Source organism: Typha latifolia, chromosome 14 (assembly GCF_019914945.1).
Source record: "Typha latifolia isolate L0001 chromosome 14, TyphaL0001v2, whole genome shotgun sequence".
Lineage (NCBI taxonomy): Eukaryota > Viridiplantae > Streptophyta > Magnoliopsida > Poales > Typhaceae > Typha > Typha latifolia.
The window spans coordinates 7,523,989-7,546,798 of NC_133099.1; the positions used below are offsets into that span (position 1 = coordinate 7,523,989).

Genomic DNA, 22,810 nt, shown 5'->3' on the forward strand with positions numbered 1-22,810 from the left:
TTTTTATTTAGGCTTGGCTCAACTTATTACGAGCTGAGCTCGAGCTGAGCTACAACCGAGCCAAGCCCAAGCCAAACACGAGCAGCTCGTTTATTTTGACAGCCCTAGGTAGGCTTTAGGAAAACCTAGTTTGGAAGCCAACCAGGCCAAAAAAAAGAGTATTTTCTGTAGTGTTATGTTTAAATGACTCAAATCTCATTTAAATACTCGAGTCTTCCATCCATCCAATGTCATGGCGTACCACGTTCAAACGACTATTAATCTCTTGGCCATCTTTACTCTCGATCGGGAGAAATTAAGGGTGAAAACGGATCGGATAGTGCTCAACCCATATTCAGATTCATATTTTTTGTTCGAATACAGATTCGAATACGGATATTTGACAGATAGCAAAAATTAAAACCATATCCTAACTAAACGAATATGGATAATTTTTTGATACGATTCGAATAATTTTCGAATACGGATTTGATAGTTTTCGAATACAGATCGGATCTAAAATGGATACGTATCAAATCTTAAACGGATTATAGCCTTTCTTTTAGACACAATTAACACAAAAAATATTAAATCACTTCAATTGACCATTAATACAAATAGAACTTTACAAACTTCAATTAACTTCAACATACAATCACTTCATTCACATTAATTTAAAAATAAATAAATTAACATATATTCAAATACAAAGTCTAGACGAAAGTTAACATTAACTTGGAAAAAAATAAATCAACGCAAACACGATCTATCATAAGCATAGATTAATAAAGAAGAATGTAAACTTACAATTTTACTTTTAAAACAAGAATTAGATGTTCAGTAAAAAAATGGAATTAGAATCAGTTAGGTAACTGCAAAAGAAGAACTAGAATCAGATGTAAACTTACAACTTTACTTTCAAAATAAAATTCAGAATCAGATAACTAGATTACTGCATTATACCCGAAATAACAAAATAAACCAAATACTAATTAAGAAAGTAAAAAAGAAGATTAAAATAAACCAATTGCTAATTAACTAGCGAAAATAGATAATTTAACTCTGAACTATAAATCAAAGTACCTATAGATATATTTTAACTCAAATTACCTATCAAATTACATATAAATTGGTGAAGTGATGGAGCTTGGTGGCAGCGATGGAGTGGTGATGGTCGCGGAGCTTGGTGATGGCGACGGAGTGGTGATGTCGGCGGAGCTTGGTGACGGCGATGGAGTGGTGATGGTGTGGAGCTTGTTCACGGCAAGCTCGATGAGGGAGGAGGCGGAGCTTGGTGAAGCGACGGAGCTTGGTGACTGCGGTGGAGCTTGGTCACCGCTAGCTCGAGGAGGGAGAAGGCGGAGCTTGGTGAAGTGACGGAGCTTGGTGGTGATGGCAGTGGTGCTTGATCACGGCGAGCTAGAGGAGGGAGGATAAGCTTGGTGAAGCAACGAAATGGTAATGGCAGCAAAGCTTGGTCACGGCGGAGATGCGATGGTGGCGGAGAGCTTAGGTTGGCAAGCCGTCGAGTTCGAGGAGGGACCGAAGGAGGCGAGGTTGGTGACGCCGTGACCGGGGAGGTGATGGTGTCCAGTGATCGGTGATCGATGGTGGCAAGGATGTCGAGGAGAGACTTTAGAGTTGGGGGGTAGATACGGGCTCAATTTTGGGGGAGATGGAGAGGGTAGGCCGGTAGAGCTAGGGTCTAAATGTGTAATAGATGAGTTAGGTATTTAAATAGCAGGTAAATGGATATCTATTATTTGAATCTGTATTCGATAATATTAGTTATACCTATATTTGTATTTGGATCCGAATATTTTCTTAACAGTATCCATATCTAGATCTAGACATTTTACTATACTCCTATTCGTGTCTGTATCCAAATCTAGATTGGATAAGATTTTTCTATATCCGATCTGATCCAAATCGGGTAGCAGGTCGGGTCAGACTTAAACTGACCCGTTTTCACCCCCAAGGAGAAATCCATTTGAATGACCCAAATATCATTGGAACACTCGAGCATTCCATCCTCCATTGTGTCTGCCATGTTAACCCAACAATGGTTCAATAATAATAAATCTCTTGGTCATCCTTTTCTCTAGGGCATCAGCTTGAATTGACTCAAATCTCATTTGAATGACAAAGCATTCCATCCTCCATTATGTCCATCACATTCCAATGACAATCCAACACTTCAAGGTCTTTGAAATGCCATCAAGGTTCTCCATAAGACATGTCGTTTGAATGCCATCAAGGTCGCTCGAACATCTGACCTACAACTCACTTCTTAACCTAAATCTTCTATTGCAAACGAGAAAGATATTGTGTTGCATTTCTTCCAGGTAAATTTATAAACATTACTCACGGAAAAACTTTGTTTTATTATAAATTTGCCAATTACAAAAAATAGCAAAACCCTTGCAATTATCATGACAAAACCAAATTTTTATTAATTATAACTTTTCTGAAAATGCAATCAGTACAAAGCACAACTAATTTAAGCAAAAGACTACTTTCTACATGATATGCATATGGAAGATTTAAATAAAAGGAAATCTATATATAGCATCTCGCATTTTAATAAAATAACAATTTACACCCTATATTTTTATTATTTAAAAATTGAGCCCTATGATTTAGTAAATATATGTGAAAAATACTCTGTGTTAAATCTGAATTAACACCGTGAGAATATTCCGTTAAAGTAGAAAAAATTAAAATGCTTTTAGTATGACTTGGTTGAGTAGTATTTTCATAATTCTTTTAAGTATAGTTGACTTAACCTAGAGGGTTTAATTAAGTTTAACTAATAGATCTAACAAAACAGCACAGCACATATTCACTAAATTATAGAGATCAATTTACAAATAATTAAAATATAAGGTGTAAATTAAAATTTTATTAAAAGACAGGGTGTTATATGCAAATTTCTCTTACAGAAAAGATAAAAAATTCAATATACCATACATATATATATCATCTAATAACCAAACATGCCCGGTCAAATGTCAGTCTCGTGAATTCAAAACATATCTCCACTTTTATTTCATAAACTGACAAAAATATTTTCCCTTTATGCTACCAATTGACAATCTACTAAAAAAGAATCAATAAACCACAAGCACAAAATTATGCAAGAAGAAGAAATATAGAATATATGTTTGAACGCTATGAATATGCGTTCGAACACCTGAGACAATATCAGTCCAACATGAAAAAGAAAATTGTTCTGAATTAACCCATGTGAACACTGGTTGAAATATGAAAAAGAAAATTGTTCTTTTCAAAATGTGAAACTTGAAGTTTCATATTTTTTATTTGTTAAACACTATTTGTTGCACTTTGTTTTTTATATTATTTAAGAAATTTACTGTACATGGAAGACTGGGATACATGAGATAACTAAAAAAGATAGAAAACTAGAAAAAAGATCGATCATTATCTGTAATTTGATCCCTTACGTATAAAGTTGTTAGAAACAATATTATAATAACTCTCAACAACTTGGCTACATAATTGGCTGACTAAACTACAATTGATTTACTCTAACTAAAATAGTTACAACTATATATAATAATTTGCAAAATAAACTAACTAATTTTCAACACTCCCCCTAAGTTAGCGAGTGAATATCCTGTACTCCCAACTTGCGAACAATAGGCAAGAAATTTTCTTTGCCCAAAAGTTTGGTCAATAAATCCGCCAATTAATCTGTTGAACCAATATGTTTAGCCACTATTGAGACATCTTAAATTTTGTCCTGAATGAATCTCAATATGTCTAGTACGCTCACGAAAAATTGGATTAGCTGAAATATGTAAAGTTGCTTTGTTATCACAATGAATCCGCCAATTAAGGTGTAGAAGGCCCAAGCTTTTCAACAAACATCGCAGCAATGTTAGTTCATAGCAAGCTCCAGTCATGGCTCAGTATTCTGCCTCGGCTGATGATAAAGACACTATTTTCTGTCACTTTGATCTTCATGATATTAAAGAGGGTCCAAGAATGACGCAATACCCGGTGGTAGAGCATCTAGTAAGTGAACACCCTATCGAATCCGAGTCATAATAAGCACATAATTTTAAGTTATTGTGAAAAGAAAAGAATAGTCCTTGACCTGGTGCACCCTTAAGGTATTGGACAACTCGAAGAGCCACTTCCATATGCTGCTCCTTGGTTGGTGCATGAATCGACTTAATACATGAACCGAATATATAATATTTGGCCTTGAGACGATCAAATATATTAAGCGACCAACTAGTCTCCTATAGTTACCCAGATCTTTAAGCAATTCTCCTTTATCTAAAAGTTTTAGCCCTTTCTCCATTGGAGTTGTTAGTTGGGGTAGCACCCAGAAGTCTTGTGTCTTTAATAATTTGTAGTGCATATTTGTGCTGTGACATAAAAATTCCACTTCTAGAGGCAGCTAGCTATCTCAATTCTAAGAAAATATTTTATTTTTCCAAGATCCTTAAAATTAAAACTCCTGTGAAGGAAATCTTTAATAGCTATGATACTACTCAAGTCTTTTCCAATAATCAAGATGTCATCAACATATATTAAAAGTGTTATAAAAGACTTGCATTGTTTTTTGGTGAAAGAGAATAGTCTGCCTTGGATTATATGAAACCAGTGGAGCAAATAATAATGGAGAATTTAAAAAACCATTGTCATGAAGCTTGCTTTAAGCCATAGAGCGATTTGTGTAGTCGACATACAAGGTTCTTCCTTTAAATCACCATGGTGAAAGACGTTATTGACATCGAGCTGGTGAAGGGACCACCCTTATGCAACAGCTAGGGCAAAAAGGCATTGAACAGTGATTATTTTGGCAGCGGGTGAGAAAGTGTCCTAATAGTCAATTCCCTCCAATTGTGTGAACCCTTTAGCAACTAAGTGAACTTTGTACCGGTCGACTGATCCATCTAAATTATACTTGATTTTATAAACCCAGCAGCAATCAATAGGATTCTTACCTGCCGAAAGAGGAGTGAGGGTCGAGGTGTCGCTTGCTTCCAAAGCAGCTAACTCAAAATGCATTGCTACACACCAGGACGGGTGAAGGATGGCCTCAGAGTAAGAACGTGGTTCACAGAGGTGCTCAAGGTGTGTAGTAAATATTTTCTGCATTGATCCATAGCAATGATAAGAAATAAAATTGGATAGTGGGTACCTAGTGCCAGGTGCTTGGACCTAGAGAGGAGGAAGATGATGGATTGGAGCAAGACGGCTTGACTATCGAGCACACATAATCTTGGAGTTTGACGGGCGGAGAGATCTAATGATTAGAGCGATGGAAAGGTGAAGGAACAGAAGTCGGTAGCTCGAGTGGAGTAGCAAAGAGTGATGGCGAGGTGGTATTAGTGGTAGAGCTCGACGAGGATGCTAGTAGGCCGATGTTAGCACTCGGAGAATGGGGCGTCAACCAAGAGGAAGCTGGATTAAGTATAATGCGTGGAGGCGATGGATGAGTTTTCGCTTGATGATGATAGGTGTGGTGGATCGGAGGAGGAGATTGCAATGTGGTGGGGGAATTGCCTAAGATGATGGGTAGAGAGGAGGGTTGTGTGAGATTTGGGGAAGATGAGATGGTAGTGGAGGTATTTTGATGGAGCGAGTCAAGAGAGTTCAGGTTAGTGGATTTGTAGGCGATGATCCAAGTCCAACAGGGGTTGGGTTATTGGAGCGGTTGGGTTTGGGTCGAATTAATCAAAAGATGGGCGAGGTGCTGATGGGACGAATTTAGGTTGGGCTAGATAGCTTGGATCAAATGGTGATAAGGCATAGGTAAAGATTATTTCATGGAATTTTACATCTCGACTAACAAACATTTTTTTTGGTACCTTTTTGCCTAATAGGATAGCCAATGAATATGGAAAGGATAACTCGATGATCAAATTTATGCGAAGTGTGCATGTTCGCCGCATAGGTTAAGCAACCAAAAACACGAAGGTGAGAGAAATATGGAGGTTTAGAATAAAGTAATTCAAATAGGGTTCTGATTGAAAGTAGTGGTGAGGGCAACCGATTGATAATGTGGACAGCAGTTAAGACACACTCTCCCCAAAATTAAGTAGGGAGGTGGGCTTGAAATTTTAGGGCTCTCACTACTTGCAAAATACGGCGATGTTTGCGTTCTACAACTCCGTTTTGTTGAGGGGTGTAGGCACAAAAAGTTTGAAAAATAACACCATTGTCAAAAGAAAGGAATGGAGTGAAATAAATTATCCCCTATTATCACTTCGGATGGTTTTGATGCGAGTTCCAAATTGGGTTGAGACATACCTAAAGAAGCATTTTAATAGAGGTTATGCTTCATCTTTATGTCTCATTAAGAACCATGTAAAACATAAATAATTATCGACAATGGTAAGAAAATAGTAAGATCCTGAGAAAGAAGGGTGTCAATTATGATGCCAAATATCACAGTAGATAATATTAAATGGTTTGATGGAAGAAATTGTGCTGATGCCAAAAGGAATGCGACTTGGCATAGTCAATGGACAAAAGTTGCAACTTTCATTATTTGCATGAGCTAAAAAATTCTGGGCAATAAAGTTTAGACGAGAGGGAGATACATAACCCAAGCGAGTGTGCTAGAGGTCAGTGGAGGACCTGGTAAGATTACAGGTGTGTTGATTGTTGGAGATAGAGGGTGAAATGGTGGATAGTTTTTTCGCATCTTACCCAATTGGTTTAGTCTCAACAATTTGGCTACATAATATGCCGACTAAACCGTAATTGGTTTAGTCTAACTAAAATAGTTACAACTATACATAACAATTTACAAAACAAACTAGCTAATTTTCAATAGTAACCCTCTTTTTATAAGCTTTCCATATAGTAATTAACCCCACAAACCTAACTATAACTTCAGAGTTTCACTTTTACAAAGATACTTTTACCCTATCCTTTCCTTTTATGTCGCTCTTACACCTCATAGGTAAGTTAGAGAAGTTTTTCTCTAACAAGTAAATCATCCGTTTAACTACTATAAATAGGTAGCACATGAACTCCAACATGATCCACCCATAACAATACACCAAGAATTACACCTTGGTTGGGTAGCTAATCTCTCAGAAATGGCCACTAATATGGATGTGAACAAGAAGCTTGCTCTCTTAATGCTAATGATGCTCGTCATTTCCTCCCGTAAGTATTCCTCTCTTCATACATCCGCTGTTAGCATAAGCTGATTGCAAATATATAATTTTATATTTTTCTTCAACTTGTAAGAAAATTCATTACATCATCTTGTGCAAGAGAAAATGATAAAGATGCTGCATCTCTAGATTCATAATATTATTGTCATTATTACTGATTTATGAAATTCTTTTAATGTTTTGTAGAGGAAATTATAGGTGTTCATGCAAAGTGCGATTTAAGCGAAGTTTGTCGGCTTTTGCTTCAAGACTAGCAAATGCAACGAAGTGTGTATCGACGAGGGATACAGTGAAGGGCATTGTAAAGTTTGGTGGTTCGGCCTTCGTTGCACTTGTTGCCCCTGATATTTTTGCTTTTGGTTCCAATCTTTAACTGATGTTGCCTTCAAACGGAATATCTAATAAGAAATAAACTGCAGCTTAATTTGAATAAAGTTTGGTGTTTAGAGAGCCATGGTAACTGACAATTTGGAGTTATGAAAGAGTCTCTCTGCTTTGCAGTCAATCAGTTATAATTTCTAAGAGTAAAAGTGGTAGTTTCACATGAGCCTAAATGTTCATGAAACATATCCTCCTTTTGCAACTTCCTAATCGTTTTTTTTTTAATTAATATCACTCTTCTGTTAGTTTTAGGTTACAATAAGCAATTTCGCTAAACATGTAAGAATTTTCGCATTGAAGATCAAACGATGCTCAAATTAACAGTGCTTCAGAAGCCCCAGAAAATTCAGGTGTCAATTGTGTTTCACTAGTGTAAATCATAATACAATATTGAGATATTGTGCAAAATCCTGTAACTAACCTTCATATAGTAGATATTTGAAGCTAAAATTTGACAAAGATTCCAATTTTGATATTATAAAAACAAGAATACTTCCTGATGATACCAGATCTTGGCATGTTAGAAGTATGGAGGACTTCTATGAACATAAGTTACATGCCATTCTTCACTATACAGTTATGTTAGTAGCCTATTGTTGTTCTTTTCAATGAATATATAGGTATACAAAAGGAGACCAAAATTTATCTTCTTGCTACTGTAAGCAAATTATTCTGCATGCTTACCTGTAAAACTGTATTGATTAGATGTAGACATCAGGGAAGAGAGTAGATAGCCTTCTTTAATAGGTAGTTTCACATCTTCCCAAAGAAATGCTCTATCTGAGACTGACCACCTTTCGATCCAAGCTTGTGTTTTTCCGGCCAGAATGTTTGTCTCTTATCATCCTACATGTATTCCATGTTTAAAAAAAATTACTGTGTTCAGGCATAAGCATTGCAGAAACCAATAAAAAAATATATTATATTAGAAAAGAGGGGTAAAAAGAGGATCAAATGAACAGACAGTGAATCTGTTAAGAGCTCTCAGTACTTTGACCCTTCCACCTCGGCCGTCACCCCCAATGGCAATCAAATCCCCATTGTTTTTAGCTGCTTGCTTTTCAAGAGATGAAGGGATAGTCAAAGTCTTGCACCATTTTGTTACGCTTCTTTTTGCACCTTCAGAAGCAAAATTCCAACAAGAACATGTAAATCATCTATGGAATTAAATAGAGTAGCAGACTAGATGTATACACTAACTAATAGAAATAACTTCCATATAAAATACATACAAATGTAAAGGACATAACTACTTAAGGAAGCACTATCTTTTGATTGAAGAGTGTTCGTTCATCTCGACTCCAAGTTCTATTTAAGGTCTAACTTTTGTCAACACTGCCAAACAATAGAAGGATGCAAGGAGCCCATGCAGACAATTTTCACCAGGACATATATCTAGTAGAATAACTTGGGGAAATTCCAGATGTGGAATAATACTGAAAGTACTAAGCTAGAAATTTATGAAAGTTGGGTGATAAACTGAAAGCATTCTATCACTTTATTCCTGCATCAGTATAAAAAAAAAAGATGCATGACCTTGTATAAAAGAATCTACTGAAATCACATTTTGATGATTCCTGGTAAACAAGGTAGTTGCTATGCTCTCCCAATCTGACATGAAAACAGGAACATGTGTGATAGACCGGGTAAAAAATTAGAATGTGAGAAACTAATGAGTTTGCATCAGTTTTCTTGAAAGCTCTAGGAAGTTGTTTGGAAGAAAAATGATATGCGTAGAGTAAACTAGAAACCTATTCATGTCTGACTCTAGGAAACTTTTTGGAAAGGAAAACAGTAAAATAGAAGCTTATTCATGTTTGACCCTAAATCGTTTGATACTTACCTTCCAAATTATTCTTTACTATTATCCACAAATTACTGAGATTACTGCAAAAAAAAAGTCCAACCAAAAGACTAGTAAGACTCACCGGGGCAAGCAGTTGCCTCTTGAGCTTTAGCTCCATTTCCACCTGCCAGTGAATTATTTTGTTTGGTAATATCATCAATTAATAATACCTCTTTATTCCATGTTGAATTTGTTCTTGCCATGCTTCTGTCAACAGAAGTCTCCAGAATACTTCTCTCATCAAGCTTGGAAGAAATATCTGAGTATGAGAATCTGTTGGCTATATTTGTGTTTTCTATGAAACTAGCCTCTGCGGTGATAAATGTAGAAGGGTGTTGCCTAAGCATATATGATTTCTCCTTTTCGGAAGCATGAGGTGGATTCTTTAATGATTCTGAAGGCAGCCCAAGAGCATCATCCTTATAGAAGGATGTATCTGTCTCTAGATCCACCACTTTATTGTCATCCTCGTGAGCCGATGAAATCAAACCATTTTGGTCTTCAAGACCATTGACGCAGCTATCTAAAAGATGAAAATCATCACACGAGGATCTTCCTTTATTTAAACCTGTCCTCGCCCCAACAGGCTCGCTCGTTTGATTTTCCACTGAATAAAGGTCAGAAGAAAGGAAGCAGTCATTCTGATTGAAATGGTTGGAATTTGTGTCTTCAGCTTTTAATCTCTTCGATGTTTTCAAATCCCTCAGTATCCCATTTTCTTTTTCTTCAAGCTCCTTTCTAAGATCTTGTAACTGTGTCTGATATTATTGACAAAATGAGATTGCCGATCCCAAATTATCATAAAGGAGCAATCACCAAATTTTGATGGCTTACCTTTAATTTCTTTATCAGTTCTTTAGCCTTACTAAGTTTCTGCTGAGTGCGAGTCTCTGATCTTCCTATAAGATTGCATTGGGCCATCAGTTCTTTATAGCTCCTATAACACCACATTGTTGAAAAGCAGTCAGTATGTGCTCTATGTTAGTGAAAAAAACTGATCAAAAGGATTTTGTCTCAGTAATACATATACCAACTAAATGGATATTATTTATTATTTTCTATTAGTAGAACATAGAAAACTGTAATCCTGAAACAGAGCATAAACACGTAAATTCCATTACTAAATTGGAAGTACCATGTTTCGTATTTCAATTTTTATACTTATTTATATTTATATATATATATCAAGTGCAAAGTTCCAAAACTCGGTATCGAAATCAGGATTGGCCATTAGAAAAAATAATACATATCTGCAATATAAATCATATCAGCCGCCAGTATCACATTGAATTACTTTAATTAAATAAAATTAAAAATATATTTAAAATGTAGAAAAATTTCTAAAACTTTATAAAAAATAATAGAAAATAATAAAATAAAAATTAATCGCATATAAAGTCTAAAAACTAAAAAAAAAACTCACTCAAAACTATAATAAATTACAACTTAAATTTGACAAATTTTTATACTCATAAATTACTACTATAGAACAACAGAGAAATTAAAAAAAGAATCTATCTTCACTCTTGTTCTATAGTAGTAAAAAAAAGAGTTAAAAAGTGAGTGAGAAAAGAAAAAAAAAATCACTCAAATTTACCAAAGTGTGGAATAGCTGAAGGGGCTTATCGGATATGCTGCCAAATAAGCTCTGTAAAATGTGAGGGGTGAGAGATCAAGGGTAAAAATTAAAAATTTAAAAAAAAAAGTAATTGAAGACATCAATTATTAATGTCTTCTAAGTTAGATCCATTTTATATTCAACGTAAATATTCAAAGAATTTAGTTTCAACCGATATCGCTAAGTTTCAACTGATATGGCTGAAACCGACTAATCCCCAGACCGAAACCATTCACCAGATTAGTTTCAAGTCCGAATCGAGATCAATTATGGCCGATATGACTGGAGATTGGCTGATTTTTGGATCCATAATCAAGTGTATGCAATTTGTGTTATTTTACCCTCTTCTTTCTCTGTTAGTTTCAATCTAGTCCTTACTTTATCAACTTATTGAATTGATCATTGTTTTTCCTAGTTATTATATAAAAAGCATATGTGTTGTATTTAATCTGACAAAACAATATAAAATAGAGCCATGACAAAGAGTACCATAAAACATGATTAAGGTTACTTTAACTAGTGACCATAATTAGTCTTTGCAAAAAACTAACAGAGGATTTTTCTAGATACAACTGAAAAGAGATGGGGTCAATTTTGGTAGGATTAAAAAGTAGGGGTCAAATAAAAAACAACAAAAAAATGAGGAGTTGATATAGAAATTTCCACAAATTTTGGTACCCATGAAAATGTACATGTATGTATAGGTGTATTTACTATGTCCAATGCTATTTAAAATATAGATTTCCTAAGAAATTATTCTCAATGATACTAGAATTTAATATACAAAGTGAAATCTATTAGTGCAATTTTTATAATAGCAAATTCATGGACACAAAATACTAATAAATATAATGGACAATCTAGGGTTTTATATATGATCAAGTCACACTACTTATGGAAAACCTATACATGTAAAGAAATCAAAGATCAGAATCAAAACGAAGTCAAATTTTGCATTCTACAAAAACTGGTGGAACAATTTCTAAGCAAGAGGTCAGGAATGCTTAAGGAAATTAAGTTCGATGCAAATTGATTTGAGCTTGGTTTGAACCAATCATACAAGATGGCAAATGAAAGTTCAAAAACCTATTCAAACTTAGTGTTTTAATTTAGTGTCTCTCTTAGTATGAATTAGAGAGATTCCTCACACTCTATAAAAATGGTAGAGACAGAATAAAGTGATTCATCCGTTTTTAGGATTCCTCACTTGAAGTTTTCATCTTGCTATCAATTGTGAGAAAATATGAGTCTAAACGCAAGTAGAATTCTGACTACATTTTATAGCACTTCAATAGAGCTGAACTAGAGATTACAGGGAGGACATCCAGAGAGAACTCAAGGAGCTGCAATTTCATCACCAATGAGTTTCCAAATTTCCTCAGAAGCATATCTCCTATCTATTGTGAGAAGAGTCATCTAAATATGTTCGTGTGCCAAGCTATATTAGAGATTAATCATCGAGCATTGGAGGAATTAAATCAACATGACATCAATATCTACATCAACATGTGGAGCAAGAGAACCTTTGATCCACTTTGAGTTAAGGACAATCCACAAGGAGTAATCTACATTAACTGAGTAGTTTATCAAAGCATAAAATTCAAGCAAGAGGACTTTAACCAACAATTGTCCAAAGTACAATAAAATTATTGTAAGATAATTTGGTTTCTATAATTGATAGTAAAAAAATTCGATCTTAAAGGTTAATCAGATCCATGATTTTTTCTTTCATTAAAGTAACTGTTTTCCACGTTAAAAAAGCATATCGTTGTGTTTATCATTCTTGGTTTTCACCTAACGACTTAAGTTCAATTTTTATAGTTAGAGTAGTATTCAAATTTCTATCTCCAACTTCTACTTAGTTTTGGTTTCCTACATACAATCTTTAATCCTTTTTCTAAACCTAGCAGCATTTGACCTTCCTAGTTTTATTCAGATTTAAGCAGATTTAAGCTTTGACCTTTCATATTTCTAAACCTAGTCAAACTAAGATTAATGTATCTTCCTCGAAATTCCAGAATCTGAATCATCTTACAACCATAAACATGTATGTTGACCTGACCTATTATCATACAACGCTTTGCATTTTATTTACGCTACATGAAACTAAACCTCCCAACCAAAATGTTAAAATTTCCAAGTGTTAAGAATAATGACTAACATGTATAGCAAACAAGCACAAAAATCCAATAGAACATGTAAAATTATAAAGCCTATCTAACTTGAGAATCTTAAAAGACAAAAACACCGTAGTGCACAATGTTCCTGCTAATGTGGGTCTTTTGACGACAATACACTAGCAGCCTTACTTCCAATTACTGCATAAGTTTCTTTCTTGCTCAAACTCGTGATGCTCGAATGCCAAGTAAGCCTTTTTGTAATAGTGAAACACGATTAGAGCACTCATATCTATTTAGACGTGATCATCAAGCGAGCCCGGCTTACTGAGCCAATCAGACTAGCTACTGTGTTCGCCATCCCGCCCACGAACGGGTCGAGCCGAGCCTAACTAGAATAGTCTAATCCGTTACTGCCCGTCGACCCGTGAGAGAGCGAGTTGGCCGAGCCAAACTCCGCCTTAGTATCAGGAGGGAATTTGGGGGCTCTAGCCTCTAGGGCATCCGCAAGAGGCGAAGCAGCGGCGAGCAGAGCCGTCTCCTTCTGCCTGGTATGTGAGTCATACAGATGCCCCTCCTGAAGATGATGAGACTAGGAGAGATGGAGCTAGCAAATGACAAGATGAATAGGCTTCCGGAGACAGCTCTTGATGAATCGGGTCAGGAATTTGAGATTGTGTTCAAGTACCTCAATTGCAACAGCAGCTATAGCCTCATCGGCCAATAAGGCATGTTCGTCAAACATAATCGCATGAGGGCTAATGACGAGATCCAAATGCGGGCCTTCCGATGTCCATGGAGCAATGACGAGGAGGTTAATGGGTTCGGACTGGCTCTTCTCAACAGTCCAACGGTTGATGAATGGGATGCAGTGAAGAGCTTGTTGCTCCTCAAGAAAAAAGGAGCAAAAAAATTTTGATAACCAAAGATGGTGAGTGGTGCTCATGAATTCCCGTGCAGCCGTGCTCCAGGCTTCCAACCACTAAACCTTAAATGGATAAATCCCTTATCCACTATCCACTTCTATAAATAAGCTTGAAGATTGATTCTAACTGTCGGATCAGTAGTTCTAAATTTTTCATTGTCGAATGAGAGTTAACCAAATATCAATTTACTTTAGTTTTTTTAAGAGGTTTATCAAAAACACCCTATATTTCGCCATTATTATTATTCTCCCAAATTTGCACACTACAACCCTTAACAAAAAAATAAATGAAGTAAATGGAAAATTGAAAATAAATAGTTAAACAAATGAGTAAATAGAAATCTTTTCATAAGTAAACAAACACTTACACCAAATTAGGAGGATTTTTTTGCATCACTATAAAATAAGCACATCCCAACTAAGTTGAGATCTACTCACCTATCTATCATTTGCATAATCCATTTGTTAATTATAAAAAACTCAAATCCTATATTTTATATTATAAAATAGTCGTCCGCTTACGATTTAGATTCGACAACATACCAATCTTGCATGCACATCAGCACATCAATTATTTCTTTTCCTAAACATGATCTATGTTCAGCCACCCACTTGTACTAAAAGCACATTCCAAAGGTACAGTAAACATAAGAATGGTCAATATATCAAGGGCCATGACAACAACAATTAGAAATCTCGTCTTATTTGCCTTCCACCATATTTTTTATCCTCACTTACAAAATAATTATAATATGCTTAAAGCTCAATGATTCCTGCCGACAATAATGAAGAAGTTCTTATCATTTTAAGTCGCGTAAACAATGACTTCTTAATGCTACCACTTTTATGAGGAATAATAAAAGTTGAAGGCATAAAAAAGAAAGAACCATATATAATAGAATAATTATTAAAAAACCTTTCAAAATAACTTTTAATAGTTACAGCACAAAAAACAAAGTCATCTTGTTTATCTTCATATAAATCATTAAAAATATCAAAAAGACCGATCTCTTTAAATTGAGATTCTAATAAAATACCAAAACCAATAAGTAAAAGAAAAGGTTCAAAACATTTAGCATATTTAGTTTTCATTTTTTTTTAAAACAGTATGTAAAGACCGATCATTTTTAAAAGTAATAAAAAATTGAACAATATTAACAAATTGCATACTAGTTATTATAATTGTAGGAGAATAAGAGCTTGACAATATATTAGTAACATTAAAAAATGTTTTTAAAAAATCTTTTACTTTTTCTACATTTTTCCATTTTAAATAAGCAAGACATTCTAGCTCATTATTAATATCTAAAAAATATAATAAATTATAATTTTTTGATATTTAAGTACTAATTCTAACATTTAATAAGTAGAATTTCATCTATATTGCACATTCAATTAAAAAATTTTAACTTTTAATCCACACATTTTTGCAAATGTTCTAACTCTTTTATCATTAAAAATAATATGATGTATAATTTATCCAATTTTATAAATTATCTCAGTAATTTTTTAGACCACTTTGTACAATTAAATTTATAATATGACACGTACATCTATATGTAATAATCACCATTACAAAATAAAGAAAGAAAACATCAAAAATTAGAAATTATAGAATCATTATTAAAAGTATGGTCGAGAGTGAGAAAAAAACCTTATTTTGGATATTATAACTTGTTAACTCTTAAATAGTAATACGAAAAAGATATTCACCAATATAACTCATCAAGCTTTCGAAAAGAAGTTGTTTATTTTTGTATTTTTCAATCAACATCAACAAAATGTGCAATTATACACATAAAAATTCAACATTGGCATGAAGTCCAAATATCACTAGTAAAAAATTCTAAATTTCAATTTTTTAAAATTTAAAATTAATTTTTCTTTTTCTTTAGAAAAATATTTTAAAATATCTTTTCTAATTAAAAACCGGATAAAAATCTCTTTGTAATAAACAACCTTCAAGTTCCGAATCATCACCAATAACAAAAGGTTTATTTCTTCAAATAATATTTTTCTTTACGAACATTTTTATAATTCAATTGAAAATTAGAAAAATTCCAAAAAAACCTTAATTAAGCAACAGTTGACCAATATCAAGTTGACATTTTTTATGCTTATTTTTAATATACCTCATTAGATGAGTAGTGTCATTCTTAGTTAATATAAAAAAAATTATAATTACATTAAAGATATTTAGCTCTACAATTTATAATATTACCTTAGCCATCTTTTAAAATACTTTCAAACCTCAAACTTTAATCTCTTAAAACAACCTGATGGCGAAACCGAAGCTGGAGTTTTCAAATCAAGTTGAAATTGAGATGCAGGTGTAAAATTAATTAAATCTTCACCCTTCGGTTACGATTCTATATGATCATAAAAAGAATACATATTGAAGAAAATTTGCTAATTAAAAAACTAAAAACCTTAAAACCTTTAATTTGAAAAAAACTTAAGAGATTAGAGAATTTGAGAATATGTGATAAATTTAAAAGATTTATCATCAATTTATAAGCATAAGAAAAACTTAAATTACTAAATTACCCCTTTGAACTAGTTGTTTATTTTTGTTAAAAAGGTAAAATGATAAAAAGATGTAGGTACTATTTTGCAAATTACTAAAAAAATTTATCTATTTTTGGAAAAAATTTAACGTTAGGTTATCTTTTAAAAAATATTTATGTTCCTCCTTTTTTTAGAAAAAAATAATAAATTAAAAAAAAGTTAAACAATACAAGCTAGTTGAGCTACTCACCGATAGGAGAGATGCAAAATGGGAGAGCTTCAACACTGGGCCTAGCGAGCAAAGGGCTAGCCCATGCCACCCATTAGTAGTTCGGACTAAGACCAGGCCGAGCCCAAATCGAGTTTGAGCTGAGTTTAGCTCGGTCCAAACCGAGTCAATTGGACAGGGCACAAGCGAGCTAGGTCGTTTGATCAAGTCTAACCACCTCTCCCATCAATGGTCAGCCCAGCCAACCTATACAATACTCTATACTATTTATATTTTTTTAATATATTATTTTTTTCTAAAAACGAGAGGAACAAAAATATTTTTAAAAAATAAGCTAACGGTAAAAAAATTCTAAAAATAGCTAAAAGATTCTAAAAGTTTGCAAAATAAGACCTATATTTTTTTAACCATTTACTATTTTAACTTTGGTGATTTTATTTTTTCTCATGCTTATAAATAGATAATAAATTTTCTAAATTTATCACACATTCTCAAATTCTCTAAATTCATTCGAAATTAAAAATTTCAAAAGTTTTAATTTTTCAATTAACAAATTCTCTCTAATATGAATTCCTTTGATGATCATATAGAATCACAACCGGAGGACAAAAATTTAATTAATCTTATACCTACATCTCAACCTTAACCTGATTTTGAAACTCCAACTTCAACTGCGTTATCAGACGATTCTAAGAGATTAAATTTATGATTTAGAAATATTTCAAACAAATTGAAATAAAATAAGGCTAAAATAATGTTATATATTGTAAAGCTAAATGTCTTCAATATAATCATAATTTTTCTGTATTAACTAACAATGATACTACTCACATAATTAGGCATATTTAAAATAAGCATAAAAAATATAATTAATTTGTTTTCAAAAAAAATGTCTTCAATATAATCAATTTGTTTTCAAAATTCTTTCTAATTTTCAATTAAATTATAAAAATACTCGTAAATAAATAGTTAAATATATTATTCGTAAAAATAAACATTTTGCTATTACCATAATCTAGAACTTAAAAGTTGTTTACAAAGATATTTAATTCAATTTTTAAAAAAAATTTCTCGTCACACAATTAGAAGAGATGTTTTAAAATTTTTGCTAAAATAAATTAATTTTAAATTTTAAAAAATTGAAATCTAAAACTTTTCTTTACTAGTGATATTTAAATTTCATGCCAACGTTAGTATTTTATATATATAACCGCACATTTTATTGATAATAATTAAAACATACAAAAACAAATAATTTTTTTTGAAAGCTTGATGAGACTCATGTCAATAAATATCTCTCATACTATTATTCAAAATTTAGCAAGTTATAATATTCAAAATAAAGTTTTTTATTTCTCTTAATAATACTTCTAATAATTTTTAATCTTCGATGTTTTCTTTATTTACTTTGTAATGATGAATTATTGTATAATAGATGCATGTGTCACATTATAAATTTAATTGTATAAAATGATCTAAAAAATTGCTAAAATAGTTCATAAAATTAAACAAATTATACATCATATTATTTTTAATAATAGAAGAGCTAGAACATTTACAAATATGTGTAAAAGATGTGGATTTAAATCTAAAAAGAAACTTCAATTGGATGTACAACATAAATAAAACTCTACTTATAAATTATTAGAATTGGCACTCAAATATCAAAAATTTATAATTTTTATATTTATTTAAATATTAATAATGAACTAGAATGTCCTACTAATTTAGAATGGTAAAATGTAAAAAAAAAATATATATTTTTTTTAAAATATTTTTTGATGCTACTAATATGTTGTCAAACTTTTATTCTCCTACAATTACAATCGCTAATATGCAAGTGGTTAATATTGTTCAACTTTTTATTGCTTTTAAAAATAATCTGTCTTTACATAATGTTTTACAAAAATTGAAAACTAAATATGCTAAATATTTTGAACATTTTCCTTTAATTATTAGTTTTAGTATTTTATTAAAACCTCAACTTAAAAAGACCAATCTTTTTGATATTTTTAATGATTTATATGAGGATGTGACGAATTAGATCTAGATCGATTCAATCATAAGAAAATTATAAAAATTTAGTGATGGTAGCATTATGAGTTAGGATTTTAATAGTTTTAGTTTCACCTAAATCAAAGATCTAGATGAAAATATATAAATAAAATAGTAGAGAGAGGTCAAAATAGAACATAATGGTAAATATCTAATATTCCGGCGATCGTTGAAAGGTGGCAGACGGCCAAGAATGGAGGTGAAAGGCCATATAGTAGAGTGACTACTAGAAGTGATGGTGGCTATGGGTTAAAAGTAAACTTAGGATTTTTAACTTAGATCTACTAATAATACGAATTAGTCCGTATTACTACGAGAAAAGGAATAATTTGTTTCCATATGCTAACCTAGGTTGTCATATAGAAAATTTCTATATGTAGTGCTGTAGAATGATAATACAATAAACACAGCAAAGAGCAAGACAAGTACTTAAAACAAAAATCAAAAGGCCTACTTGTTCCGAAGGGCAAGTGATCTTTTCAAAACCTCTACAGCATTCTCCAGATTACTTCCATGACCAAGAGACGCCAATTTCATGATTTCTTCTTCCCCAAGATTCATATCTGTCGCCCTGAAGTACTAACAATTCAGTCAGAGATAATCACAACCCTGCTCAAGATTAAAAGGAAGGAAAACAAAAACTAGCTTTAACCAAGCAATTTCACAAACAATTTAAGTGCAGCAAGCTCTTTAGCCAATGCCAAGCTCTTTTCTTGTAGTTTCGTGCATTCCAATGATTTCCTAGATAATTCCTATAAAACAAAGCCACCTTTTTTCAATAAATAAAACAGGGTAAAGAACCTAAAAAGTTCTAGGGCATAGGCTTCCAAAGAAATTACCCCCATTTTCAAATTAAGCAACTGCTCGATGCACTCCTTCTCATTGTTCATCGCTTTTCTCCTGGCCTCCTCCCTTTCCGCCAACTCCTTCCACGCCATAACCTAAATAATTTATTGGGTCTCTAATCAAATCAATTACAAACATAAACTATTGTTGAAGGGGGAATTGAATCTCCGACCTCATCATTAAGTTTCTTGAGATGGGCCTGCTGGTTCTCGAAGGTCGTCGTCAACGACGACAGCTTCATCTCCAATCTCCTGACCTCCTCAGCCGACGCCTCGAAGGACGGGTTCTGCGTCGATGTGGTCAGGTGGGCGGCGTCGCCGGTGGACTGGAAGTAGAGGCGAGTGGGTGGGTGGAGGGAGCAAGATTGCTTGCAGACTGGGCAGGTGGGCTTCTTCCCCGCGGGGCAGTAATCCAACCATTGTTGAAGGCTTCTCTTGTTTATTTTGTTCATAGAAATCAAGAAAAAGAGATCAAGAACAAGGTCAGGAAGAAGAGAGAGGAAGAGAAAGAGACAGAGAGTGGGAGACTACCAGAGCTCGTGGAAGACATGGCCGCAGATGGGGATGGATTGGAGGACTTCGACGACGGGCTTGAGGTCCTCGTAGCAGATGGTGCAGATGGGCTTCTGGGCAGCGGGATTGGCTTGGCTCATCGCATTTGCGGCTGTTTCGCGTTCGATGTTTCCCTTCTCCTTTGCTGGTAGGGGTTTTGGTTTGAGTATAGGAGGGAGAATTTTAGGGAGGAAAATGGCGGGAAATTTTGAAGGGCAGCGGGAAGTGGGAATTTGATGTGAAAAGAGAGATAATCATTTATTAGATAACAATCCAGAATTTAAATAAATAAATAGAGATAGTCATTTAGATAATGAGAAATTTAATTTTATCTTTTGATTTGGATTAAATCGATTTTTTTTTTTAATTAGAATCCATATTTTAATAGGATTCTTATTATATATATATTTTTTACTATAAAAGGGAGGCATAGAAAAAAAAACTATACTAGAGAGTCAAAAGGTGGTGGACGAAGAGATAATATGAGAGTGAAAAAAAGGAAAATTTTTATTTCACTCCCTCTTTTTGTCTTATTTTTGTTTTGACCCCCATCGTTAGCAAATATCACAAAGACTAAAGACTTCAAATTAAACTAACCCATAATGCTCAAATTACTAGTATACCCTTGGATATTCATATCCATAGAACTACCACTTTTGTTTTCTCCATTAAAAAATGCCAGTTGAATTAGATACATCATATTAAGTGCCACAATACTATATTTAGTAAAACTCCATCTTTCTCTAATATCTCTTCTAATCTCTCTATCCCAATCTCTTTCTTTAATATCTCTTCTAATCTCTCTATCCCAATCTCTCTTCACTGATTTCTCTTCTCAAATTTCTCTTTCTCTTCTAATCGCAAGATTACTTAGGCATTCTTAAAGAGAAAGGCAAACTAGTTATTGAACTCTCTTCTCCAATCTTTCTTCTCCAACTCACCGGAACGGAGACAACAGGTATGTTTCTGCTCACGAATTAAGAACAAGATATTCTCCCCTTAAGTAGTAGTACCTTTGTTTAAGTCTTGTATAATCACTTTCCATAGGTCTTTACTTATATCCCCTTTAGTAGCTGGACTATGCATGTCATATATATGTAAAAATGTCACAAACAAAGTTATTAAGTGTATCACTCAATTGTTTAGCTATTTGCAAGTTATTAAGCTTATTATTTACTATATTTTGATAAATTTTTGTTGTCATATTTATTAGCCCTTTTGATGTTTAGCATGATATGTATAATTTATTATAGATACATTTTGATAAGGGGAATTAAACTGAAGATCAAATTGCATTATGGAAAAATATGAAAAATAAATAAGAGAACTCTACTTAGAGAATATACTGGAGGAAGTCAACATACATTTACCAAACACCGAGATTATATGAATTTTACTGAACTCTTTCACTATATATTAGTTAAAACTAATATGGAAGGATATGTGATCAACCATCTGTGTTACAAGTCACCTACATTGCATCAATCCTTTATCACTTTGAATATGATAAGAGCAACTCTAATCAGGCTCCAAATTTCAATTTAGAGCCCGGTGGAGCTCCAATGCTAGCTCCAAATTTGGAGCTAGCAACAATGGGGCTCCAAATTTGGAGCCCCACCAAAAAAATGGAGCCTGACTCCATTTTTCTTTTCAGCTTTTTAAAAATACCAAATTTGCCCAATAATTATTGCATTCAACAATTTTAATTTCATCTGTATCCTTTATTAAATAATCTAGTTAGTTAAACAGACTATATAATTAGTTTTACTAATTAGTTTTTAACAAAAATAATATAATTGGATGGTCTCATCGAGACCTTTAAAATGAGTCTATATTAAATTATTTTTGAGTTAATTTAAATTTTAAATTTTTTATTATTTATAAAAATGAGTCTAATAAATTATGTGTCCTAAAATATATTTACTCAAAATTATTTCCTAATGTAAATATTAAATAATAAAATACATCAAATATGAAATACATCAAATATGAAATACATCAAATAAAAATTATATTAAAATTTATATTCCTTCATTCCCGTGCCTCCACGAGAGACTTACTAGACCATTTCCTACCAAAGCTATGGAGATGACTTACCAAACTATTTAACATTTGTGAAATGTTAATTTCTGCTTATTTTATATAATGTAATTTTGATATTTTTAGTTAATAGTATATAATGTTTATTTCGATGTTTATTTCGTGTAATGTAATTTCAATGCGTTTAACTAAAAAATTAGTAATTTAAAATTACTTCTGAAACTATTGAATATTATTCTTATTTTAAAGATCTTGATGAGAGTTTTCTAACCATATATTTTTTATTAAAAAATAATAATACTAAGAGGACCTATTAAGTAATTTAAAATAACTAATATAAATATATATATATATATTAGTATTTTAATAAATATGGAGCCCGGTGCACTCTTGCTCCATTTTTGGCTCTATATTTGGGCTCTAAATATGGAGCATTCGTTGGAGATGCTCTAATAATCTTTCTGAAAATGTGTAATGATTGTTTGTTATTAGTGTATGATATATATGCTGGTATAGGAGAAGATTACTACAATCATGAGTATAATGATA

At 32.8% G+C, this 22,810-nt stretch overlaps 1 protein-coding gene across 3 annotated transcripts; it reads right to left on the reverse strand.

Annotated features, from left to right (window-relative positions):
• Window positions 1-7,976: 7,976 nt before the first annotated feature.
• LOC140801031 (uncharacterized) lies at window positions 7,977-20,367 on the reverse strand. Of its 3 annotated transcripts, none has more exons than XM_073156017.1 (9): window positions 20,201-20,367; window positions 19,843-20,098; window positions 19,664-19,765; window positions 19,494-19,576; window positions 19,279-19,395; window positions 10,207-10,309; window positions 9,455-10,130; window positions 8,491-8,645; window positions 7,977-8,372 (listed from the first exon to the last, which is right to left on the reverse strand). In XM_073156017.1, exons 1-9 carry the CDS (start codon window positions 20,320-20,322, stop codon window positions 8,280-8,282), a joined length of 1,707 nt encoding a protein of 568 aa, XP_073012118.1. In that variant the 5' UTR covers window positions 20,323-20,367; the 3' UTR covers window positions 7,977-8,279. The 3 variants fall into 3 exon arrangements, with proteins under 3 accessions (XP_073012118.1, XP_073012119.1, XP_073012120.1); XM_073156018.1 differs by having other exon boundaries at window positions 9,455-10,124; window positions 20,201-20,356; XM_073156019.1 differs by having other exon boundaries at window positions 8,518-8,645; window positions 20,201-20,356.
• Between the last annotated feature and the right edge of the window lie 2,443 nt (window positions 20,368-22,810).

Coding starts and splice junctions, on each gene's coding strand:
- LOC140801031 (XM_073156017.1), bottom strand. CDS start 20,322: ATGAGCCAAGCCAATCCCGCTGCCCAGAAGCCCATCTGCACCATCTGC. Junction 10,131..10,206: donor AACTGATAAAGAAATTAAAG/GTAAGCCATCAA, acceptor CAATAATATCAG/ACACAGTTACAAGATCTTAG. Junction 8,373..8,490: donor GAGCTCTTAACAGATTCACT/GTCTGTTCATTT, acceptor GAATACATGTAG/GATGATAAGAGACAAACATT.